Raw genomic sequence first — 27,641 nt, 5'->3', positions numbered from 1 at the left:
GTTTGGTCCCGATGTTGACACCACCCTCAAAGATTAAGAAAGACAACGAAACGGCTAAGTCTATGGGGGCCCTTCAGTCACAACAGTTCCGGGGCAACACTTTTCTTCGCTCAGGTGCACGTGGTGTCACCCGAGGACAGATGGGTCAACAATCGCAGTTCACTAGAGGTGGAGCACAGTCCTCGTACCCCAAACAGAATAAAGGGGGTTATCGCGGAAACGGCACCAGAGGACGTGGCAGAGGAAACAACAACTCCCGTTCCTCTGCCCCAAGCAAACAGTGACTCTCTGTCACTGCCCCCCGACCATTTAACACCTGTCGGGGGGAGACTCCAGCAGTTCCTGCCAGTCTGGACAAACATCACCACAGACAGGTGGGTACGAGAACTTGTCCAGTGCGGTTATTGTCTAGAGTTAAAGTCCACTCCACCCAACATCCCACCAAGGCAACGGCCTATGTCCGCAGAGCACTTGCACTTATTGCAGCAAGAGGTAGTAGTGATGCTGCAAAAAGGCGCTATCGAGCTCGTGCCAGTGGAGGAGGAAGGCACAGGGGTATATTCCCTGTACTTCCTTATTCCAAAGAAGGACGGATCTCTCAGACCCATTCTAGATCTGCGTCCCCTCAACCTGTATATACTGTCAGAACATTTCCATATGCTCACACTGCAACAAATTCTTCCCTTGTTAAACCAAGGGGACTTCTTAGCAACCTTAGACCTCAAGGATGCTTATTTCCACATACCACTACACCCGTCCCACAGAAAATATCTCAGGTTCACTATCCAAGGCAGGCATTATCAGTTCAAAGTCCTACCCTTCGGAGTGACTACCGCCCCGAGAGTGTTTACCAAGTGTCTGGCGACAGTAGCGGCGCACCTCAGGAGGCAGAACATCCATGTCTACCCCTACCTGGACGACTGGCTCGTTCAAGCCAAGTCGGAACAACAGTGCGCCGCGGACATGTCGACTACCATTCACCTCCTTCACAATCTGGGCTTCTCGCTGAATTACCCAAAGTCGCACCTTCAACCAGCACATGTTCGGCAATTTCTGGGCGCGACAATAAATACCCTGACAGCCATGGCTCAGCCAAACAAGGTCAGGATAGACAGCATGCTGTCTCTAATCCAGAAGTTCAGGCCGCAACACTCGCTTCCAGCGCGAGTATTCATGCAGTTGATTGGCATGATGGCCTCCTGCATCTTCATAGTCCCTCACGCGAGTTTACATATGCGTCCGCTCCAGGAGTGCTTAGCAAATCAGTGGACACAAGCTCAAGGACAATTGACAGACCTAGTGTTGGTTACCAGTCGGGCGTACAACTCTCTGCATTGGTGGAATCCACAAAACCTTTGCAAGGGCCGACTGTTCCAAGAGCCAGTGCCACAGATTACCCCGACAACGGACGCATCTCTCCAGGGATGGGGAGCTCATTTGCTCACTTACACTGTGCAGGGACTATGGCCGACGCAGCAACAGAAGATGCACATCAACTATCTGGAACTGATGGCAATCTTCATGGCGCTCAAGTCCTTCAATGTACATCTGTGCAACAAGGTAGTGTTAGTACGGACGGACAACATGACAGAGATGTACTACATTCAAAAGCAAGGAGGCACCCACTCGCCGCAGCTGTCTCATCTGGCTCAGAGCATGTGGAAGTGGGCCATTCAGAGGAACATTTTCCTCATGGCAGAACACCTCCCGGGCAAGGACAATCAGATGGCGGATCTGCTCAGCAGATACAGCCATCAGATGCACGAGTGGGAGATACATCCATCAGTACTCCGCCCGTACTTCCAGCAGTGGGGTCATCCGGAGATAGACCTGTTTGCCACAAACGAAAACGCAAAATGCCAACACTTTGCCGCCAGGTTCCCTCACCCACAGTCACAGGGGAATGCGATATGGATGAACTGGTCAGGCAAATTTGCGTACGCTTTTCCACCAGCACCTCTGATACCGCTAGTGGCAAGAAAACTAAGGCAGCACTCGATGACACTCATCCTAGTTGCTCCAACGTGGGCGCGCCAAGCATGGTACACCACGTTTCTGGAACGATCGGTGGTTCCGCATCAAAGGTTGCGCCTAACGCCCAGGCTTTTGACGCAGAACCATGGAGACATTCAGCATCCAGATCCGCAACAGCTCAACCTGGCGATCTGGCTCCTGAAGTCCTAGAGTTTGGCTACCTTCACCTACCTCCAGAATGCATGGACATCATCAAGGAGGCAAGGAAGCCAACTACCAGAGCATGCTATGCTGCAAAATGGAAGCGTTTCGTCATTCACTGTACAGCCAATGGCATAACCCGCTAGATGCATCTATCCCTAACATCATTTGCTATCTGTTACATCTTTACAAGTGCAATCTAGCGTACACTTCCATTCGGATACATCTATCTGCCATAGCAGCTTATCTTCAGAACAGGCAGCATCTCTCTGTCTTCAGGGTGCCTGCCATTAAGGCCTTCCTTGAAGGTCTGAAACGAGTCATTCCCCCAAGAACACCGCCAGCTCCAGTGTGGAACCTCAATGTGGTCCTCACAAGGCTGATGGGACCACCTTTTGAGCCACTACACTTGTGTGAACTCCAGTTCCTAACGTGGAAAGTGGCTTTCCTTATTGCTATCACTTCACTGAGACGTGTCAGTGAGCTGCAAGCGCTCACAATACAAGAGCCATTCATACAGATTCATCCAAATAGGGTAGTACTACGCACTAACCCCAAATTCCTTCCGAAGGTGGTGTCACAGTTTCATCTCAACCAAACTATTGACTTGCCTGCATTCTTCCAAAACCCACAAACGGTGGCGGAAAGAATGCTCCATACTTTGGACGTTAGGAGGGCGTTGATGTACTATATTGACAGGACACAACACTTTAGGAAAACAAAACAACTTTTTGTTGCCTTCTCACCACAACACAAAGGCAACCCTATTTCCAAAGCAGGAATAGCCAGGTGGATTGTTAAGTGCATTCAAATCTGTTCTCAAAAAGCGAAGCATACTTTAACAATACCCCCAGGGGCGCACTCCACACGCAAATTGGGGGCATCCATGGCTTTCCTGGGGAACATTCCTTTACAAGACATTTGCAGAGCAGCCACGTGGGTTACACCACATACCTTTACAAAACACTACTGTGTTGATGTGCATTCCAAGCAGCAAGCTGCTGTAGGACAGGCTGTTCTCAAGACACTCTTTCAAGTTTCTGCAGCTGGCACGGGCAACCGCCGCTAATGGAGGGACTGCTTTGTATTCTATGCAAAAGATATGAATTTAGCAGCCCACATGCCTCGAACTGAATATGCTACTTACCAGTATGCATCTGTTCTTGGCATGTAGGGCTGCTAACATTCATATCGCCCGCCCTCCTCCCCGGTGCCTGTCGCAGCTGCAGACATACTCTTGTATACAATCATTAGCATGGACATCCTTTACACCTTACACTCCATCTCTGCCACAATGGCTAAAAACAATCTGGGGATGGAGCCGATGCCCATGCGCACTGTAGTCCAGGGGAGGAGCCACCTATCTCAGGATACTTCGAAGACTCTTCCAGGACAACAATGTGCGATCATCCGGACCCAACACTAGGCGGCGATCTAATGCAAAAGATATGAATGTTAGCAGCCCTACATGCCAAGAACAGATGCATACTGGTAAGTAGCATATTCATTGCATTTACCAGAGGTAAAAACATAGGAGAACTGTTAAACTCCTAAAGAGAGGCCAAATAAAAGCACATTCAGAGGCACAGTACCATGTTTGAACTGCACCAATTGTCATAACATAATGAAGGGTGCAAGCATTACACACCCGATGAAAGGATACAAAATTCCGCTGAATCTTAATGCCACATGTGACACTACCAACATTATTTATTTGTTGAAATGCCCTTGTGGACAGGGATATGTGGGCCACACAGAACGGAAATTTAAGACTCGCCTGAATGAGCACAAAAGCAATATAAGAACAGGGCAATTGAAATCCACAGTAGCAGCCCATTTTATGGACAAAAAAACATAACATCAGCCAATTGAGGGCTTGCGTGTTAGAAATAGTACCTAAAAAAGATGGACCGCTGAATAAGAAAATTCTCTTACAAAGGGAAAACTATTGGATTTACCACTTATGCAGTTTGAAACCCAATGGGCTCAATGAAAGAATGGAGTTTACTTGCTATCTATAATAGATAACTGCACGTGTAACTATGAATCAATTAGATTTGCTACATTTTACGACTGTATAACTGATCATGTAACTGCACTTGAATTAACCATGTGGTGAGCCTAGGACTCGCAAGATTGATCACGCACAGTGAAGGTAACGTAGTAGAGAGAATTGTACTTGATAAAGTTAAGGTTGAAGAATCTTTTGAAAAAAACTCGGCACCTCTTGAAGGTGCGCATGCGCAAGAATCGTGTTTGAATCAACAGCGTAGCATGGAGCGGAGACGCTGCTTGTAACGGATACTAATCCTGGTTTAACTAAGGTGAGATACGAGGTTGAATTGCATCTTTCACCGATGAATAGAACGGGGAACGTAGTACATGAACGCCTAGGTAGGCAGCGGGAAATATTTTAAGACACATGAGTTAACGTTTACAACGTGAAGGTTAAGCCTGTTACGAGTGTTACACACGATGAAACGCTTCGAAATAAGATCAGTGTAAAACGAGTTACTGAATTTCTCGTCTTGAGGGGTATAAAGTATATAATGAATGAATATGTTTTTTTGAATTTAGAGATAGAGATGAAATCTTTTGATTACATATTGGGTTATTTGTTTAATTTTCAGGCGTTTTCCTGATGAAGGTGCCCAGTGCACCGAAATGCATTGAAATTATTTGTTTTTACGCCTAATATGAACTGATTGGAACATAAAAAAGAAAAAAAAGTGATGCAAAAAAGAATTAAAGATCACCAATTAAACTACAGTACGAACGATATTGTTTATTATTGCTGGGACTCAGCGTTTGAAGCTTGTGCCTAGGGTGACATAGCCATGTCCACATCACAGACAAGAACAGTTTGAGTTGGTACTCTGACTAGGCCAGAATCCACTTCAGTTCCCAGGGTCAACCCTACTACACCCTTCTGTTGAGAACCACCACTATTAGCTGAACTAGGGGGGGAACAGTTGCCTTAGGGGCAATGGTGGCTGGAGCTGCTCCTTTTTGGGGTAGTGAGTATTACTTTTACAAAAATTACACCAAGGTTTCTTTGGACCTTCTTTCTTTTTGGATTTCTTGGATCCCCCTCATTAGAAGCTTTTTGGGGACCTGGCGAAGACTTCTGGTCTATACCTTTCTCCCCACCCTCTTGATCTTGCTTCTTTTGGTCACCACCTTGGTTCTGGACCTTCTGCTTCACCCTGGTTCTGACCCATTTGTCTGCCTTCTTTCCCAATTCTTGGGGAGAGGTCCGATCAGAGTCCACCAGGTGCTGATGCAACAACTGGTTCTGACAATTATTAAGAATTTGTTCTCCCATGATCAGATTATACAATCCTGTATAGTCACACACTTTACTGCCCAGCAGCCAGCTCTCCGGAGCCTTAGTGGCACAATCTACAAAGTCATTCCAGTCCTGAGTCTGTGCCTTCTGGGTGTCTCTGAACAGCAACCTGTACTGCTCAGTGGTTAAGCCAAACCCATCCATCAGATCACTCTTCAGGACAGTGTAATTGTCAGCATCCTCTTCTCTGACAGTGAGGAACTTGTCTCTACCTTTGTCTGCAAAGGAGAGCCACAAAATTGCTGCCCACTGACTTTGGGGTACCTGCTGTACTTTGCAGGCCCTCTCCAAAACAGTTATCCATTTGTGGATGTCATCCCCAACCTGATGGGGAGGGACAATCTTATTCAGGTTTCTATGGTCATAAGACCTCTCCCTATCTTTAGGGATGTTGCTGCCACCAGTGGGTTCTAACCCACTTAACTTTTTCTCTCTTTCAAGACCAGGGTCACTTTTGCGAGGGCAATCTCTTGCCTCTTGATCCTAAGATTTACTTCCTTCATCCCAGCTGTATGCTCTCTTCTCGGAGGGGAAGTCATCCTCCCTAGAGCTGAGGCATTGGACCCTATTGAGTCACCAGATTGGTTGGACTCACTGGATGGTGACCTTCCTCTCCTGTGCTCAAGGTTAGGCCTGCTTGGGGTCTGGATTGGATCCTTCCTTCTCCAGTCCCATGGAGTCCTAGGTTACTTGCACCTGGTCCTCAGCCACGTCATCATCAGTGTCCCCCTGATGGTCATCAGTGGGGTCTTCTGTTGCGGGATGGCCCCCTCTGCACTACATGTTTGATTTGGGTTTTATGCCTTATCTACATCATGCTCAACTAAAATATCTACCATGTTGTTAAAGGTTGGACTCTGCCCTTGTCTGAGCTTTCTAGCTACACATAGACCTCTCAGTTCATGAGGCCTCATTCGGCAGTCTCAAAGTTAGCAACACTGGGGAGTGATGCGACAGCATTCAGGGTAGCTGACTCAGTTTGTGTCCAATTATTGACGTCCCGGGTTACCAGCCCATAGTCTAAGCGAGACCACATATGTGTGATCGTGATAAATGTGCCCTCCCGTTTCCGGATGCACCATATATCATTGAGCTCCCAGTCACTCATTCCCTCCTTAAGCACCCTGCTTGCTTAGTCTGTCCCAGCGGGGTCCCGGACCTATACATGTTCGGATCCAGTGGAAAGTTAAAGCCCCCCCCCCAGATAATAGTGGATTGTAGAAGTTTATAGATTCGGCCAAACATGGTGTAAAATTTGGGGTCGTCTGTATTAGGCCCATATACATTTATTAGGGTTAGCGAAGTACCTAGGGCATAGGTGCACCAGGGGTCCTCCGTGGGCTGCAGCATGTTATGCCACCCACAAGAGACCCTCCAAACCCTGACTTCAGGCCTGCCATTGCAGCCTCTGTGATTGGTGCTTTCACCTCTCACAAAAGATATGTCTCCCTATATCTAGCAGCACTGGACTTAGAACCTATAAGTCACCCCCCTAGTAGGTCTTTCAGTCCCAAAGGCAGAGTGCTCTGTTATAAGTGTGCATGTGCCCTTGCATGAGCAGGACACCCCTACAAACCCCAGAGTCCATTCTCCAAGCTTTGTAAGTGGATCAGCCATTACGATACATAGAGGGGTCACGAGTCATTACACAATGACCATCTCTAACCTGGCTGGTACAAACCTGGGCATGTTTGGCATCAAACCTGTTGGAATCATACCCCTACACAGTATCTGGAGTTGGAGGTATGATTCCATCCACGGTAGGGCTCCTCCGGGGTGCCCTCCACACTTTTGGTGCTCCGGGGGTCACCGACCCTCTGGCTCTCGACATCTGACATGGGACAGCTTGTGAACCGCTCGGGGTCTTCCACAGATTCACCTGGTCTGCACAACTGCAGCGCCAAGCTCACAGTCAACACTCTTGCATCTTTTGACTTCGGTGAAGATTCGTCTTCCGTGCCTCCTGATCACTCCTGAGTGGTACAGACTGTCTCCTCTGCTACAGGTACCTTTCTTCCTGAATACACCTTTGGTATCTGTTGGACCTGGCCTCGTGGCGTGGATCCCTCCCATTCCACAGTACCCCGACAGTTAACCCTGCACCACAGTAACCCCTGGCCGCCCGTTTCATGTCCACCCCGCTCCCTACACGACCCTGGCAACGGGCGACCATCCCTGCATTTCACCATTCCCGGCGCCCCGATCCCGTCATTCCTACCGGGCCCCTGGCAGCCATTACCCTCCCCGAGGTCCCTGACTCCTTAGCCCTTGCCTGACCCTGGCCCTAGCGAAACTTAGGGCTCAACCGCGCCTTGCCCGGCTGAGGGGGAGAGGGCTTCCTGAGTAGATAAGACCAAAGGGTTTCGGTGGCACCTCCGGCCTCCCCTGAGAGACTGGTTTCTGTCACACCTCTGGTCTTCCCCTGTGGGCTGGTTTCGCTCACACCTCTGGCCTCCCCGAGAGCTGGCTCCAGACCCTGCTGGGCGTCTGGGAATCTCCGGACGCATCTTCTAAAGGATCAAAGGGCCAGCCGACGGGAAACTCCCACGACCAGCCCCGAGGCATGAGATCTCCGCCTGCGAGGGTCCCGACATCAAAGAGCACCTCGACTATATCGAGGGTCGCCCTAGAACTAGCGGGCAGTTGCATCTTGGACAAGAGAGCCCTGCTGACCTGGTCGCGGCTCAGCCATCTTGAAGACGGAACTCTGTAACTCCTCGAGCCCTGCTGACGGTGTCGCGGCTCATCCTCATGAAGGACTGGGAACCTCGGAGCCCTGCTGACCTCGTTGCGGCTCATCCTTGAACTAAGGACATTCGTGACCTTCCTGAGCCCTGCTGACGTTGTCGCGGCTCCTCCAGAAGTAACAGTCACTCCGACACTCCGGATCGAGCCCTGCTGACCTCGTCGTGGCTCAAGGAGTACTCTGGTCCGGCTGGACCATCAACGCTACCAAGACCTGGCAAGAAGAGTGAGTACAGTCGCTAGTACGATCACCATCTTTCGTACCCCCCGGCTCGAGGGTTGAGAGCTGTGCGCCGGGTACACTCCGTACTGGCCTGATACTGAGACTGTCCCGTTTCCCTATTCCTTTACCGAGACTTTACGATCCTTCGATTGCTGTAAATACCTGTTCGTATTACGTAATTCTTACTGCTGATAAAGAACTTCTGATTGAGATCCACGGTGTGGTGTCTGATCCTAAGTGTGGGGTGGGCTCAGTGTGTACGATTTTATACACAAAGTCCTCCCCAGTGAGGACCTCACGTTAAGGCTCGGCAGCATTTGTGGGAGAGGTGGTTCACGGAGTGGTCAGGAGAGCATACCCTGCCCCTCTGGGATTGCCCCTTCTAACAGTATCCACCAGACACTTTCAACTTCTTTGCCAGTGGCAGCAGTCCTCACAACTTAGGAAGGATGATTACAGGAAAGCTATTAGGCTTATTGCAAGCTGAGATTAAAACAGCACAAGCCCACTTTATGAGACTAAAATCAGCACAGCTGCAAATTCCCCAAAAGAGATCTTCCGGATAGCGAAGTCTCTCATTGCCCCTCCTCAAAAGTCCAAACTATTTATACAGCTTTCCCCCTCACTCCACCTGACCCAGCGGAAATTGAGACGGGAGGCTCCGTCCCTGTGCTGGAACAATTGCATCTTTTAGATGTAGATACATTAGATCGGATAGCTTCCAAGGTGACTTCAGGCTCCCCACTGGACCCGGCTCCACCGCAACATCTTATTGCGATCATCGAATCCATCCGTCCAGTGGTCCTTGATGTTTCGAACTGCTCAATCACATCCAGTTCGGTCCCTTCTTCGTGGAAATGTGCGATGGTTAGGGCTCTCTTGAAGAAGCCAAGTTCGGCTCAGTCTAACCTATCCAACTACTGTCCAATTTCTCTTCTCCCCTGGTTGAGCAAATTGCTGGAAAAACATATTAACATTCTGGTTAATCCTCTAGAATCCAACAATTTGCTGGACATCTCACAAACAGGTTTTCGCCCGCAACATGGCACTGTTGTTGATAGAGGCAATGAAGCTGGTGGATGAGGGAAGAGTGGCGGCCATCATCCTCCTGGACCTCAGTGCAGCGTTCGAGGTCCGTCATACCATCTAGACCCACCGACTCAAGAGTATCGGAGTGTCGGGCGCTGCACTGGCATGGTTCTCATCCTTCATCAGCGACCGCTGCTTTCAGTTCTTCGAGGGGGGATATGATGTCCTCCAGACTACCTCTGAGCTGTGGGGTTCCGAGCCCGACGCTCTTTAATATCTACATGCGGCCTCTGGCAAGGGTCATCCATCTTTTTGATATTAAGATCGTCAGCTATGCAGACAACACCCAGTTAGTGGTGTCTTTACATCACGCTGAGGGATCATTTAGCTCCCTGAGCCCCTACCTGGCTGTGGCTGGATGGATGGAGCTCTCCTACCTTAGACTTAATGGAGACAAAACAGAGATCATGCTGTTGGATAATTCTACTCCCACTGCCTCTCTCCCCCTGTGGCCGCCATGTTTGGGTCCCCCCCCAAGCCACAGATAAAGAGCCTTGACATGTGGCTCGACAGCTCCCTCAACTTTGCATACCAGGCAACAGCACTCTCAGCAATCTGTTACGGACTGATGAGAATGCTTCGCAAAATTATCCCCCTCCTTCCCTTCCAGGAGAGAAGGATAATGGTTCAAGCACTCGTACTATCTCGCCTGGATTACGGGAATGTTCTGTACCTTGGAGCTCCCTAAATAAATGAACTGCAGGTGACCCAGAACTATGCTGCACGGATGCTTATTCAGATCCCACGATGGCAATCGGCAAGACCAGTACTGAGACAACTACACTGGCTTCCGATCTCAGCCAGGATACAGTTCAAAGCTATGTGTCTGCCACATAAGGCCATATGAAAAACCGGTCCACCGATCATGCACCCCCTAGTAACTCCTTACCTCCCGCATAGAACTTTACACTCTAGTTCTCTTGGCCACCAACAAGAAAATAATGAAGGTGAGATGGGGCGACCGCTCTCTCATTCACTGCTGCTAAGCTGTGGAATTCCCTTCCCCCAGGCCATGCGGGGGAACAACAATCATTTTGTCTTCCGTAAACATTTAAAAACCCACTTGTTTGGAATGCTTGTCTAGCTCTGCGACCGGCCTTACTCTGCCCTTCTTACCTCAGTGCTACGAGGCCTCCGGGTAGTTAAGCGCTATACCAAATACCTTTTCATTCATTCACTCATCTTCATTGAAGTCCTCCATTGTGGTCTATAGTGGTTTCTGATGTCACTTCGCACCTATGCACCCGGCTTCCCTGGTGTAGGTATCCTGGTTCCTGGGGTATCGATGGATGGGGTGACTCTCTCCAACCTTCAGTCTTCAGGGTCCTTCTTCTCAAAAACTGCAACCACGACTTACCCATTGACTTGTACTGAGCACGCAGTTGTGTTCCAACTCTGCACACAGCTTCCGTGGGGCTCCTGGGTACTTACCTTGAGTGGCTCCTTGGGTCAGAGGCTCTTCTGCGACTTCTGGGTCCAGTCTAGACTTAGGCTGTGATTCGCATTCCAGTTTATTAGTATATGGTTTGCTCTCCCCCTGGAGGCCACTGCGTATTGGTGCTATTTAGGTTTTCTATTATTGAAGGAATGTGTGTATTGTGATTATATCTCTAGGTAAGAGATATTGCAACGTGTTAGTGAGTGTTTATAATAATTACATATTTTTATAACTACACTGTGTGGCTCTTTTTCATTTAACCTACACTATATGATTAGTTCTGGGAAAACAAGCTGCGTAACACTCCTCCTGGACTAAGCCTGAAGGCTGCTCTCCACAGCTACCACTTGGAGAGCTTTGTAAGGTTGTCTAAGATCACTAAAATCACCGTAAGGGTTGTCTGGATTAGTGCAGGGTACTTCACTTAAATAAGTGTGCACCATATACTAAGCCAGCCTCCTACAGTAGTCTTCTACGATGGGATTTCACGATTATAAAGTGCTTATAACCATCTTTGGATTGAGCCACTTGTAGCCTCGCTTCAACAGTAGTTAATCTAAAAGCCTCTTCCACCCAGCCTCTGTCTGATTTGCTAATTAGCTCTGGGGGACTAAATAACTGTAGTTTACCCAACTCCCCCAGAGTTGTTTTACCCAAGGAATGCGATGACTTAGTTCCAAATGTATCCAATCAGTCACAATCATCCCGTTAAATTCCAATTCACTCTTAAGCCGTATTGAGAGCCAAAGAAGTGTTGGACGGAGTCAAACAAAATCACTTATAAAATCTGCTCCCATTTCTTCATGGACAATTTCCTCTGGGACACTCTGGGGTATTCTTGATCGCTTTCTTTACATTTTGGTTTCAGGAACTGGAATTGAACGGCAAGGCTTGTACCCCCAGATTGCCGCACCAAACCCCACCGCGGGGACACCCTTTGCATTGTAAATGTGTATAACTGATTTAATGTGACTGTGAACGAAACGTCTACTAAAGGAATCGATCCCATGAGCTGCCCTACTAAGAGATGGTATATGTGCTTTTATACGTGGGCCCAAGGTCCTCCATAAATTCATGTAGTAGGAGGAGTTCAAGTGTTTCTTGTCCACCTCAGACCAGAGAGTTCTGGGCCTGCACAGCTGCTGTTCTCGGTATTTATAGCTTCTTTTTAATACTGTTAGTAAGAAATCCTTCGAATCGTTAATGTTTTAATTCCCTCTCTTTCTTGCCCCTTCTTAGCCTCATTTTCTGTGGGATAACCGGTGCTTCCTGTGCAGCGCTGGCCGCCGCCCTTCCCTCCAACCGCTCTTTGCTGGAGCTGGACTTGAAACAGAATGAACTGGGTGACGCTGGTGCGACCCTGATCTCGGAGGCCCTGAAGCGCCCGGACACCCGGCTGCAGAAGATCAAGTAAGGAGCAGGGGGGGGGGGGCCTAATCTGCCTCATCTGCATTTTGTATTTTCCTCTGTATTCATTGACTGAGTGCAGCCGCTCTCCTCCATATGTTAGTCTCACATGCAGGTTTGAGGGTCCGCTCTCTGAAGCCTGTTTTAGGCGGTATCCGCACCCCGAGTGCACGGATTAGGAGAATGTCCCCAAAAGGATGCAGATTTTAAGGAGTCTGCTTCTGCTGCCATACGTTTAATTTCCTGTAGATTATGAGTTCCTACATCCAGCTGTGTCTATTAATTGTTTGCAGTGGGGGAGAAGGAAGGGGGGCAGCCGCGGCCCGTGGAGGGAGTTACGGTGAGGCGGGGAGGGGCAGAGTGGGGGGTGCAAAAAACCGGCATATGGATAATTGCAGGTAAGTACACAATTTAATTAATAAAACGAAATTTGTAGCGCGCACAGCATTGTATTTTGCCATGCAGTGCGCGCTACAAATTTCGTTTTATTAATTAAATTGTGTACTTACCTGCGATTATCCATATGTCGGTTTTTCGCACCCCCCACCCTGCCCCTCCCCCCTCCCCGCCTCCCTCCCCCACCGTAACTCCCTCCACGGGCCGCGGTTGGGGGGGGGCGGGAGGTGAATGTAGGCCAAGATGAAACATTACTATCAAAACTATCTACCAGACAGGTCAGTGTAAAACTAGGAATGAATGAATGAATGCGGCCCTGCACTCCAACAACATCAGGACTGAAACCAGGTGACAGTGGGAGGAGTTAAAGTGTCAGATCAGAGAGTTCTGGCCATGACAGCTGCTGGTCTGACTATTGAATAGTTGCAGCAATAATTCCTTAGAGTCAGGGCTTTAAGTGGGCTGGGTCCCGCCGGTACTGAGGATCCGCAGTTTTTTAAAGGAGGCCTCAAAACGGGTCTCTATTGAGCTCTATCAGGCGTTCCATGTTTTTCCAGACTGCAGTGACAGCAGGCACATTGATGTGCGCTGCTCACTTCTCACATTGATGTGCGCTGCTCACTTCTTACATTGATGTGCGCTGCTCACTTCTTACATTGATGTGCGCTGCTCACACTGCTCACTTCTCACATTGATGTGCGCTGCTCACATCTTACATTGTGCGCTGCTCACACTGCTCACTTCTCACATTGATGTGCGCTGCTCACTTCTCACATTGATGTGCACTGCTCACTTCTTACATTGATGTGCGCTGCTCACTTCTTACATTGATGTGCGCTGCTCACACTGCTCACTTCTCACATTGATGTGCGCTGCTCACACTGCTCACATCTTACATTGTGCGCTGCTCACACTGCTCACTTGCACATTGATGTGCGCTGCTCACTTCTCACATTTTTGTAGGTATGATGTCACTTGTTGTATGATGTTCGAGGCATGTGGGCTGCTAAATTCACATCTTTGCATTAGATCGCCGCCTAGTGTTGGGTCCGGATGATCGCACATTGTTGTCCTGGAAGAGTCTTCGAAGTATCCTGAGATAGGTGGCTCCTCCCCTGGACTACAGTGCGCATGGGCATCGGCTCCATCCCCAGATTGTTTTTTTCCGCCATTGGGTTCGGATGCGGTCTCGACGTCTCTCTGTCGGAACCGAGAAAAAACTTACTATTTAAGGCCAAAAGGCCTTCGTTACGTCGGTATTGTCTGCGTACGGTCTCGTGTTTTATCCCGTTTCTTTGAGTCGGAATCTGCGGAGTCGATTTTACTCTTCGGACAGCGAGGCCTTCTCATCGCAGCAAGACCACGACTACTCAACATGGAGCGGAGCCCGTTTAAATACTGTCCCGTCTGTGGGTCCAAATGCCCACATATCGATGTACACCCGGTCTGCAACAAATGCCTGTCGCCAGACCATAACGAGGACAACTGCATGGCCTGCGCAAGATTCAGGTCGAAAAAGACGCTCAAGCTCCGGCGCGCGGTGCGCCTTGAAGCCAGACGGACGGCCCCGGCTCCAGATAACATCTTCGGCGAACAAGAAGAGGAGGGCCTAAGCCATCATCTTGAGATCTCCCCGCCCGAGACGGAGATTGAGGCCGATCCGGAAGTCGACGAGGGAGTCGTGGATCAAGGCCTTGAATACGTCGACGAGGTAGGGGACGTCGAAGAAGTTTATGGGGCCGCGGAAGATAGCTCAGGGGAAGAGCTATGCCCCGAAAGTTACGAAGATCAGGCTCGGGTCACGGGTTCGCCACTCGGCCTTACCCAAGACCCCGTACCGCAAGCCACGGCCCCGCCTTCAGGCCCGGCCACGGACATACTTGCTGCACAGCCCATATCGAAACCGAAACCATCGTTATCGACGACGCCTAAAATGGCCGACCCGAAAACGAAACCGAAACTTATGGACTCGAGTGCACCTAAGATGGCGGCCGCACCGATTAAGACGCCAAAGCCTGCTACCTCATCGACTCCGTCGACCTCCGGTCACCAGAAGTCGAAGAAGTCTGTCGATTTGACAGTGCCGAAGCCGTCCACAGGGGAAACGTCCTCTAGACGGTCGCCCAGCACGGATCGACGGGTGAAACGCCGTCGAAGTCCAAAAAAGTCGGAGACAAGTCTGCAGTGCCTGCGGAAACTGCAAAACAACACGGATCGAAGAGCGGGGGCTCAACACATCGGTCCAAAGACTCTGTGTCATCGACTAACACTACCAAGGGCCTACAAGCCGTCGGAAGCGGAAGCAAAGTGAAGGCCTCCTCGTCGGCGCCAAGTGCCGCAGTGAGCGACGCATCCCTCATCGCCTCTTCCCTACAAAGAATTCGGGAGAAGGACTCTGCGACGTCGGCTCCGGCGCCGTTGCCCCAGAAGCCGATAGACATGCCGTCAAAGCCGACTGGAAAACTTCTCTTTATTCTGCCGCCAAAAGAGGCACCGAAAGCCTTTGCGCCAAGAACGGCGCCAAAGACATCGGACTCATCCACGTCTGCTGGTCTGCTAGGTCGACAACACGACTCAGGGGACGATTCAGAACGTTTTATCGACGCTGACACGGGCAAGTTGAGCCTTTACAAAAGAAAGATCACTTCCCGACCAGTGGACTCCTATGTGATTCCACTAAAGAAGAAAAGACCTCTGCAGGACTCTCCAGCCCTCATTGAGCCTATTCAACCTACTCCTAGAAGGAGTCCAACTCCTTCCCCTGTCAACTCTGAGGGGGAGGAATATGGGCAAGAGGAACAATACACTTTCCCCATCAATGACCCTGACAATGACCCCGATGCACAACAAGACCCTTATGACGATGTGGGTGATCAGGGTATTCAGAATGTGGGACAAGACCCACAGCCTTTCAGTGCACGTGCATCCCCCACAGAAGACTCTGCAGGATTTCATGCACTTCTTGAACGGGCAGCGGCTAATCATGATGTGGACATGCAAGCTGACCCAGTGGACGAAGATTTCCTGTTTGACACTTTTTCAGTCTCTGAAAGGACAGTCAAGACTCTTCCTATGCTCAAGGGTGTCCTTAAGCATGCTGCGGAAATCTTTAAAGAACCTACTAGGGCGAGGGTGGTCAATCCACGCATTGAAAAGAAGTACAGACCAGCACCTGCAGACCCTGCATACATTCGGGGACAGCTGCCACTGGACTCTCTTGTGGTCGCAAATGCCAGAAAACGGGCCAACTCCCAGACGACGGGTGAAGCTCCTCCCCCAGACAAGGAGTCCAAAGTGCTTGAGGCTGGGGGCAAAAGAGTAGCTGCGCAGGCTGCCAATTTCTGGCGCATTGCAAATACACAGGCACTATTGGCACGCTATGATAGGTCGAATTATGACACCCTAGAACAAGTTTTACAACACCTGCCTCCGCAGTTTCAAGAGGGTACAAAACTGCTGATAGAAGAGGGAAAACTCATCTCCAACGCAGCTATAAAGTGTGCACTTGATGCAGCAGACACAGCAGCTAGGGCTATCAACACTAGCGTTATGCTGAGACGGCAAGCGTGGCTACGCATATCAGGTTTTAAACCAGACATCCAAACGACCATACTCAACCAGCCCGTCAATCCTGATAGACTGTTTGGTCCTGATGTTGACACCACCCTCGAAAAGATTAAGAAGGACAACGAGACAGCTAAGTCTATGGGGGCCCTTCAATCCCAACAATTTAGGGGCAACACTTTTCGTCGCTCAGGTGCACGTGGAGTCACCCGAGGACAGATGGGGCAACAATCTCAGTACAATAGAGGTGGAGCTCAGTCCTCGTACCCCAAACAGAACAAGGGGGGCTATCGAGGAAACAGCACCAGAGGCCGTGGCAGAGGAAACAACAACGCACGTTCCTCTGCCCCAAACAAACAGTGACTCACTGTCACTGCCCCCCGACCACTTAACACCTGTTGGGGGGAGACTCCAGCAGTTCCTGCCAGTCTGGACAAATATCACCACAGACAGGTGGGTAAGACAACTTATCCAGTACGGTTATTGTCTAGAGTTAAAATCCACTCCACCCAACATTCCACCAAGGCAACGGCCTATGTCCGCAGAGCACTTGCACTTATTGCAGCAGGAGGTAGTAGTGATGCTGCAAAAAGGCGCAATCGAGATCGTGCCAGTGGAGGAGGAAGGCACAGGGGTATATTCCCTGTACTTCCTTATCCCAAAGAAGGACGGTTCTCTCAGGCCCATTCTAGACCTGCGTCCCCTCAACCTGTACATACTGTCAGAGCATTTCCATATGCTCACACTGCAACATTCTTCCCTTGCTAAACCAAGGGGACTTCTTAGCAACCTTAGACCTCAAGGATGCTTATTTCCACATACCACTACACCCGTCCCACAGAAAATATCTCAGGTTCACTATCCATGGCAGGCACTATCAGTTCAAAGTCCTACCCTTCGGAGTGACGACCGCCCCCAGAGTGTTTACCAAGTGTCTGGCGACGGTAGCGGCGCACCTCAGGAGGCAGAACATCCATGTCTACCCCTACCTGGACGACTGGCTTGTTCAAGCCAAGTCGGAAGAGCAGTGCGCCGCGGACATGTCAACTACCATTCACCCCCAAAGTCGCACCTTCAACCGGCACACGTCCGGCAGTTTCTGGGTGCCACAATCAATACCCTGACAGCCATGGCTCAGCCGAACCAGGTCAGGATAGACAGCATACAGTCTCTGATCCAAAAGTTCAGACCGCAACACTCCCTTCCAGCGAGAGTGTTCATGCAGTTGATAGGCATGATGGCCTCCTGCATCTTCATAGTCCCTCACGCACGGTTACATATGCGTCCGCTCCAGGAGTGCTTAGCAAATCAGTGGACACAGGCTCGAGGACAATTAACAGACCTAGTGTTGGTTACCAGTCGAGCGTACAACTCTCTGCATTGGTGGAATCCACAAAACCTTTGCAAGGGCCGACTGTTCCAAGAGCCAGTGCCGCAGATTATCCTGACAACGGACGCATCTCTCCAGGGATGGGGAGCTCATCTGCTCACTTACACTGTGCAGGGACTATGGACGACGCAGCAACAGAAGATGCACATCAACTATCTGGAACTGATGGCAATCTTCATGGCGCTCAAGTCCTTCAATGTGCATCTGTGCAACAAAGTAGTGTTAGTCCGGACGGACAACATGACGGCGATGTACTACATTCAAAAGCAGGGAGGCACCCACTCGCCGCAGCTGTCTCATCTGGCTCAGAGCATGTGGAAGTGGGCCATTCAGAGGAACATTTTCCTCATGGCAGAACACCTCCCGGGCAAGGACAATCAGATGGCGGATCTGCTCAGCAGATACCGCCATCAGATGCACGAGTGGGAGATACATCCATCAGTACTCCGCCCGTACTTCCAGCAGTGGGGTCATCCGGAGATAGACATGTTTGCCACAAAAGAAAACGCAAAATGCCAACACTTTTGCCGCCAGGTTCCCTCACCCACAGTCGCAGGGGAATGCGATATGGATGAACTGGTCAGGCAAATTTGCGTACGCTTTTCCACCAGCCCCTCTGATACCGCTAGTGGCAAGGAAACTGAGGCAGCACTCGCTGACACTCATCCTGGTTGCTCCAACGTGGGCGCGCCAAGCATGGTACACCACGTTTCTAGAACTCTCGGTGGTTCCGCATCAAAGGTTGCGCCTAACGCCCAGCCTTTTGACGCAGAACCATGGAGACATTCAGCATCCAGATCCGCAACAACTCAACCTGGCGATCTGGCTCCTGAAGTCCTAGAGTTTGGCTATCTTCACCTACCTCCAGAATGCATGGACATCATCAAGGAGGCAAGGAAGCCAACTACCAGAGCATGCTATGCTGCGAAATGGAAGCGTTTCGTCATTTACTGTACAGCCAATGGCATAAACCCGCTGGATGCATCTATCCCTAACATCATTTGCTATCTGTTACATCTCTACAAGTGCAATCTAGCGTACACTTCCATTCGGATATATTTATCTGCCATAGCAGCTTATCTTCAGAACAGGCAACATCTCTCTGTTTTCAGAGTGCCTGCCATTAAGGCTTTCCTTGAAGGTCTGAAACGAGTAATTCCCCCAAGAACGCCACCAGCTCCAGTGTGGAACCTCAATGTGGTCCTCACCAGGCTGATGGGCCCACCTTTTGAGCCACTGCATTCGTGTGAGCTCCAGTTCCTAACGTGGAAAGTGGCATTCCTTATTGCTATCACTTCGCTAAGACGTGTCAGTGAGCTGCAAGCGCTCACAATCCAAGAGCCATTCATACAGATTCATCTAAACAGGGTAGTTCTGCGCACTAACCCCAAATTCCTTCCGAAGGTGGTGTCACAGTTTCATATCAACCAAACTATTGACTTGCCTGCATTCTTCCAAAACCCACAGACGGTAGCGGAAAGAATGCTCCATACTTTGGACGTACGGAGGGCGTTGATGTACTACATTGACAGAACACAACACTTTAGGAAAACAAAACCACTTTTTGTTGCCTTCGCACCACAACACAAAGGCAACCCTATTTCCAAAGCAGGAATAGCCAGGTGGATTGTTAAGTGCATTCAAATCTGTTATCAAAAAGCAAAACGTACTTTAACAATACCCCCAAGAGCGCACTCCACACGCAAGTTGGGGGCATCTATGGCTTTCCTGGGGAACATTCCTTTAGAGGACATTTGCAGAGCAGCCACGTGGGTTACGCCACATACCTTTACAAAACACTACTGTGTTGATGTGCATTCCAAGCAGCAAGCTGCTGTAGGACAGGCTGTTCTCAAAACACTCTTTCACGTTTCTGCAGCTGGCACGGGCAACCGCCGCTGACGGAGGGACTGCTATATATTCTATGCAAAGATATGAATTTAGCAGCCCACATGCCTCGAACTGAATATGCTACTTACCAGTATGCATCTGTTCTTGGCATGTAGGGCTGCTAACATTCATATCGCCCGCCCTCCTCCCCGGTGCCTGTCGCAGCTGCAGACATACTATTGCATTCAATCATCAGCATGGACATCCTTTACACTTTACACTCCATCTCTGCCACAATGGCTAAAAACAATCTGGGGATGGAGCCGATGCCCATGCGCACTGTAGTCCAGGGGAGGAGCCACCTATCTCAGGATACTTCGAAGACTCTTCCAGGACAACAATGTGCGATCATCCGGACCCAACACTAGGTGGCGATCTAATGCAAAGATATGAATGTTAGCAGCCCTACATGCCAAGAACAGATGCATACTGGTAAGTAGCATATTCAATATCTGGATGCAATGACAAAAACAGCAAAATACAAGTCAGACGGCACAATATGCTAAGCACGGATTTTTACATGTGTTTTTAAGCCACGCCCTTAATTGCATCATGGTGCAAAAGGGGGTGGTGCTGGACGGAGCATATGAACCAATCCAACACTCACCCCCAGTCAACTGATCTGGGTTTAATCCATCACCGTTCTTTAGCCCACTCTGCCACCCCAGTTCAGACATGGCCATATGCAAATCAGTCTGACCCTGTGCCTCATGGGAACAGTCCAGCCCGAACTGCCAAGCCATGTCTTCCCTGGACCGGAAACCAGCTTCCGAGGACCGGTTTCTGGCATTCCAGCCGTCTTCAGCCCGGCTTGCTTGAATCCAGGGGCAAAGTGAGCAAGGGACTCACGTCTGAGCATACCCTGCCACACTTATGGCGATAGATTTAGGCCCAGATCTCTGTCCTGGGGTGAATGTATGACATTGTTCTGCATTCTGTCCATCAACTGCTGTTTTTGCACTTAATTGCATCAGCCACGCCCTTTGAGAGACCCCACCAGTCGTTTCATCCCACTTAAAGCCCTGCTGAGAGTTATTGATGTTTTAATCCCCTCTCTTTCTCTGTATCGCACCTTCTTAGCCTCGATTGCTGTGGGATAACCGGTGCTTCCTGTGCAGCTCTGGCCGCCGCCCTTTGCTCCGGCCGCTCTTTGCTGGACCTGGGCTTGAGGTTGAGTACACTGGGTGACGCTGGTGCGACCCTGCTCTGTGACGCCCTGAAGCACCCGGACACCCGGCTGCAGAAGATCAAGTAAGGAACAGGGGGCGAGGGCAGAGGGCGTGAGGGCGTGGCTTTTCTCTATCACTAGGATTATTAATTCTCGCCCCTTCTTAGCCTCAACAGCTGTGAGATAACCGGTGCTTCCTGTGCAGCTCTGGCCGCTGCCCTTCGCCCTAACCGCTCTTTGCTGGAGCTGGACTTGGGTTGCAATCCCCTGGGTGACGCTGGTGCGACCCTGCTCTGGGAGGCCCTGAAGCACCCGCTGACACGGCTGCAGAAGATCAAGTAAGGAGCAAGAGGGGGGGCGCATTTCTGTCTCATCTGCTCTTTGTATTTTCCTCTGTATTCATGGACTCTGAGAGCAGCTTCTCTCTCTCCTTCATAGGTTTGTTCTCAGAAGCCTGTTTGAGGCACTATCAGGTTGGGGGCTGGGGGGTGAATTTAGCCCAAGATGAAACATTAATATCAAAACCATCTACCAAACAGGTCAGTGTATAATGAGGAATGAGGAATGCTCTGCGTTCCAACACCATCAGGTGTGAGCTCTTAGTTAAATAAAGGTTGTAGATGTTATTTCTTAATTTGTAAAACAAATCCCCACATTCATTTTTAATATTTTGATATCACAGACCAGGCTCTCTGGTCATCGGAGCACCGTACAGATGATTGTATACATCATCTGTTTATGGGAAACGCTAGACTTCACAACAAGATGCCTTGCGGTAGAGACATGGAGGGAATAAAAACCAGCAGCCTTCACTCAGGATGGGAAACCAAGTCAAAGAAACAAAATGTGGAAATTTGAAATAATTAGAGCATGTTTGGGCAGGCAGGAGGGAGAAAAAAACTATCCTAATGTAAGGACTGGTTCTCATTTAATGAGTGATAAAGTGAGTGTGAGAAATAATGAATACAGCTCAAACTGCTTCTATTCATGTATCAACATTCTCCTGAGGCGGAAGGGAGTACGATCGCTACTATTTTAAAAAATTTGAGTGTCACTATTGTGTTGTGTGTTTTTACCCACCTGATCTCCTTTCCCTGGACATTGACTCTGGGCTCAGCACACACCTGACAACCACGCGCAGCGGATCTTAGCGCTGCCGCGGGATCCAAAACCTATTCTTATAAGGTATCTGCACGCAAATTATTATTTTGAACACTCAAGCTGGTTTTTCATTCTCTGCCCTGAATCTTAATGTGGTATCTGCATTCAAACTATTTTCGTGGACATGGCCGTCTTTCCACTTTCCATTGTCTAAAATGGCTAGGGCCATAAACTGGAGCAATACATCGCCTCCACTGCCCCCAGATGACCATGAGGCTACATACCAACGCGGTCAGGGGTCATCAAAACGGAGATAAGTCTCTCTCCTCTCCACCAAGTAACAAGACGCTGGACTCTCTCCTCCCCACCAAGCAACATAGAAGCTGGACTAACTCGACTTGCCCCAGAGTAGAAAATGAAACTAAACTCTCTAAATCACAACAGCAACAGACAAAGGACTACTACCCTTGTCTCTCTATATGCTATTTTGGCGGCCATCTTGGACTAGTCCTCCACTTTGGTGGCCATCTTAGTCTAGTCATCCTCGTTATCTGCCCATACCTAAGGCTATCCTCTATTTTTCTTTTCTTTTCATTCTTACAGCCCTGTAACTTCACACACTCACCCACGCACACCCCCCTCCTCTACCTACACCTCTTCCACCATGGAACGCATGGGCAAGCACACATACAAAATTAACTACCCAGCCGAGTTCACCAAAAAAAACGCCAAACGCTTCAAACACAACTTCCTGAAGGCCCACTCTGAAACACCATTTGTGGACACCTACTTTTCACTGATCAATGGAGCCACGAGCACCGATATCATCCTCTACACTCTACGTAGAGCACAGTGGAGGAAAGCATTCCTCTCCATCCTCACTATCTCCACCACCAGAAAATCCGCTCATGGTCTAACGCTTTCTATCACACCATCCCAGGTTTTCCCAGGCAGAGCCACCATCACCATTTACAACAACAGGACCATCCTATTCCAATCCACAGATAGGAACCTTGACCTACTTGACAACTTGTTCCCCACCTTCATAGAACATTCTCCAACCGGCGGACCTCCATTCCTAACACCTCGGACTACGCAACACCCTCCACTTCCAATCGTCAAACCAACATGCCTAACCTATCACAACAGCTGAGCCACACACATCTCTCCCCTCCCCCCAGCGCTGTAGTCAGTCGCCCACCCGATGTAACCTCGCCACACCCCTCATTCACTGACGAAGATCACCCCTCCTCATACATCCTCCATACCCCCACCCTCCCTACCCCATCTCACACCTCCTACGAGTCTCGCAGAACCCAACACCGCCCTGAACTTATCTCCCCTGCCCTGCGGCAGGCCTATCTCCCACCCTATCTCCCCCCCCACACTCTCACTCCCCACTACCCCACTCTCCCAACTAGACTCACAGAGCACACCACCTCCCTTACCTTAACCCCTCCTCCTCTCTCCCCCCCATTCTCAGCCCCCACTACCTTCCTTGCACCCCCACCATCTCCAGCCTACACTCATCCCTCAACTCACCTGCGCCGCCTCCCACAGCGTCCTCACCTATGCCTCCAACCTCCCCCTACTTCATCCACACCCCTCACCCACAATTTCTCTCACCCATCGAATGCCACCCCACTTACTATTACCGCAGAGCCCTGCATTAACGCTAGCACATTCCTCCCCCCCCCCCCTCCCCAGTTCCCTACTCAACCACTCGCCCACGGCTCTCATCCCCAACACCATCCCCAACCCAACTCTGGACATGATTATATCCACCCTCCTACAAGTCAAAGATCTCCACACCATCAAAGAACTTCTTTTCACACACCCCAGACACCCCCTATCCACCACCACTGCCTCACCCAACAAGTCCCCCACCCTCCGCACAGACCCTCCCACTCAATACTCCCCGCATTGGCCCTCTATCCCCGCTCGCAATCACACCTACCGCCCCCGTCGTGCCCTCAACACCCTGTGGTACTGGGTTTTTCAGAACCGGTCTCTATCCGGTAACCCAGCGGTGTCCGGGGAAACACACCCGAGGACCACGAGTCCTTTTCCTGATTCAGACCACAGAAACTCAGAGTCTTCTAGGTGAAGTCAAGGATCGATTTTTATTGGCTGTAACCAAGGTAACAAGCGTCCTAGAAGTACAACACACAGGGAGTATGTTCTCAGGAGACTGTCGCAATTTACAAAATCAGGCTTTTCTTCTTATACAGAATTTTAAGCTTCAGGCAAACATTCTTGGTTTTACAGTTGATCATTGACATAACTTCTGTACAAAGAAAAAGTCACAGTCATGATGACATGTACATATTTCACTTCGTCCGGCCCATAACAAATCACCCGGTGAGGCCCGACCCTTCATCAGATATCGGTGGACCCCCAATAAAAACGGGCACCTCCCCATCATAAAGCAAGTGAAGCAAAAGAGTAAAGACAGATGTGAGCGAGATAAGGCAGGTGTGTATGCAATGAGGAGATTTTATGGCCGGTTGAGCCCTGATGCTATCTTGTTCGGCCACTGGAGAGGAACTGACCTAACAGGTCCGGTCTGGGGCAATGGTTCCAACTTGCATAGGGTCGCGGATCTCATCATAACAATGGATCTTGACCTAGCCATTCTGACTGAAACATGGCTAACTGAAGCTTCTACACCTATAATGGACATACTAGTCCCCCCCAACTACCACATCATTGGACTCGACAGGACCGGCAAGACGGGCGGGAGAATCACTTGCATTTTCAGGAGCAACCTCGCTGTTACTAAAGTCACCTCCCCCTCCCTCACCTCCTGTGAACTCTTTTGCCTCTATCACCAGCGAGGGCAAACCTGTATGCTCTTTACATGTCATCTACCACCCGCCCGGGGACAACCTCACCTTCACCCAGCAACTCATGGACACGATCTCATCCAACGCCGGTCGGCAGATTACTCAAATCTACTTGGGTGACTTCAATCTCCACTGGAACGATCAGAAAGACGGAGTGGTGAATAGTCTCAAAACTTTCCTTAATGCGCTTGATCTCACCCAAATCTGCAACAGCCCGACACACGACAAAGGCTCGATCCTCGACCTTATCATCGCCAAAGAGGACTCTACCCAACTGGGGGCAATCCAACCCTGTGACTGGTCAGACCACCACATCATCTCTTTCTTCATCAACGAAAAAGTTCAACTTAACCCGGCTCAACCCACCAAATCCAAGATCTGGAAAAGGGACATGAAGAATCTTAACCCTAACTCCTTGCCTTCCCACACCTGCAATCTCCTTCTTCCCCCTTTGGGCGCCTCTGATGTTCAATCACTGACCGACCTCTACCTGGACTTTATGACCTCAATAATCAACGAAGCTGCCCCCCTGCAACTGAAGAGAGTCTCCACCAAGAACTCGAACCCTTGGTATGATGGTAGACTCAATGAAGACAGGCGTGCTATGCGAATGGCAGAGCGCATCTGGAGATTTGACCCCTCAGCACCGCACCTTAAAACGCTTAAGAACAAGAGAAATGCCTACTTTGGGAAAATCAAGCGCTCAAAATCTGACTTCTTTAGCCTCCAGCTGGACCAAGCCAAAAACCGACCAAGAAAACTGTTTGAACTAGTCAAAACTCAAACCAAGATGCAACCTCTACAATCAAACAGCACAACAAGCGTTATTCCACACTGTGAAGACTTTTCTGCTTTCTTTAAGCTAAAGACCGACAACATAAGAAGTGATCTCCTCAATGATGTAAGCCGATGCTCCAGCCCCATCAGCATGACTACCACTCAACCTAAAAACAACGCATCATGGACGTCCTTCGACACCTACTCTGAAGAAACAATTCACAAACTGCTCGGCACCTTGAAGCCCTCTAATCACCTCGCAGACCCCCTACCTGCTAATGCTGTAAAAGACTTCACCCCCCCTGCTCCTCCCACTCTGGACTAAAATCATTAACGGTTCCCTTCAACAAGGACTCATCCCACACTCCCTCAAGGTGGGGCAAGTCTCGCCGATACTCAAGAAACCTACAGCTGACCCGGCCGACCTAAACAATTACCGCCCTATCACCAATATCCCCACCTTGGCCAAACTGCTGGAAAAATGCGTACAACTCCAACTGACAAAACACATTGATCAGTTTGACCTCCTCAACCCTCATCAATCAGGCTTCCGAGCAAAACACCGTACGGAAACGGTTATGACGCACATAATTGATGACGCCCTCCAAATCCTTGATCGCAATGATTCCTGCCTCCTCATCCTTCTTGATCTCTCCTCAGCATTTGATACTGTCAAACATGAGAATCTACTGGAGTTGTTAAACACCAGAATAGGTTTATCCGGGACTGTTCTCAAATGGTTCACTTCCTTCCTACATAACCAGTCTCAGAAGTTCAAGATCAACAACGTGCTGTCCTCATCTGTGCCTGTAATTTTAGGCGTCCCGCAAGGATCTTCCCTATCCCCCACATTGTTCAACCTCTTCATGGAACCACTCACCACCTTGCTTCGAGCATCGAATGTACACTTCCATATGTACGCCGATGACACTCAACTTTACCTCAAGCTACAATCCCCGGAAGACATCAAACTTCTGAATTCCACACTCAGAAACACCCAATCATGGTTGGCCGATAATCACCTCAAACTAAATGCTCTGAAAACCGAGTTCCTTCTGATCTCACCTCCTGCGAAAATCACCGACACCCAAATCTGGCTCAATCACCTAACTGCGCTCAATTTCCAACCCACCATCGTGGATTCCGCGAAATCCTTAGGTATCACACTTGACGCAACCTCAACATGCAGCAGCACATTAGCAAAGCAACTAAAGGAGCTAATTTCCAAATCAACACTTTGAGGAAACTTAAACCCTTCTTCCCAGCTAAGGACTTCCAAACTGCTGTACAAGCCCTAGTCATCCCTCGCATAGACTACGGAATTGTGGCTCTCAGCGGACTCCCCATATCAACAACCGCACCCCTAAGAGCCTCCTTGAACGTTGCCGCGAGACTCATCACTGGGTCAAGAAAACACTCACATATATCCCCTGACTTAAAATCCTTGAACTGGTTGCCTTTTGAAGCCAGAATACTGCTGAAAATTGCCTGTATGACACACTTGGCAGTACACCACAAGTCACCCAACTACCTCACTCAAAAGCTGACTATATCAGGAGGCTCGAGATCCAACAGAAGTACAAACAATCTCCTCCTGAAACCTTGAAGATTCCGGAAGGAAAAAACATACAAACGCTCCTTCTCAAGAATGGCACCCAGGATCCGGAATGCACTCCCTCCTGAAACCAGGCTTATTTCTTCCTCTGCATAAACTTATGGCCAAGTTCACCTGAACTCTATTGTTGTTGGATCAAAGACTTTGCACCGTTTTTGTATTATTGGTTATCTGAATGTTTATTGGTATTATATTTTTTACATGATTGCGATCCTATTTTGCTGCTCACTTATTACCGACTACTATATTGTACCCAATAGTTTGTTTATTCACCCTCTTGTTGCCCCGACCCCTTGTTTCTGTAAAGCGCTCTGATATCTGCAAAGATCTTGTTCGCGCTATATAAAACTTTGAATAAATAAACATTATTGCCGCCATTACCGGCAAACCCTCAGGCCACGCCCCTTTAGTGAGGCCCCGCCCCCCGCCGAAGCTACTTAAAGTACACTGATCACAAGCGCCAGTAAG

At 49.5% G+C, this 27,641-nt stretch overlaps 1 protein-coding gene across 3 annotated transcripts in view; it reads left to right on the top strand.

Moving 5' to 3' along the window:
- The window catches only part of LOC144805972 (NACHT, LRR and PYD domains-containing protein 12-like), a 443,316-nt gene that overhangs the window by 228,738 nt on the left and 186,937 nt on the right, over positions 1-27,641 (top strand). For all 3 annotated transcript variants that reach the window (XM_078672434.1, XM_078672432.1, XM_078672433.1), the window contains 3 exons: positions 12,259-12,429; positions 20,747-20,917; positions 21,002-21,172. In XM_078672434.1, coding sequence (XP_078528560.1) covers positions 12,259-12,429; positions 20,747-20,917; positions 21,002-21,172 — 513 coding nt within the window. The remainder of the gene's footprint in view (positions 1-12,258; positions 12,430-20,746; positions 20,918-21,001; positions 21,173-27,641) is intronic.

Source organism: Lissotriton helveticus, assembly GCF_964261635.1.
Source record: "Lissotriton helveticus chromosome 1_1 unlocalized genomic scaffold, aLisHel1.1 SUPER_1_unloc_37, whole genome shotgun sequence".
NCBI lineage: Eukaryota > Metazoa > Chordata > Amphibia > Caudata > Salamandridae > Lissotriton > Lissotriton helveticus.
Note: the sequence above shows the minus strand (reverse complement) of the source record. Positions and strands in the feature narration are given on the sequence as shown.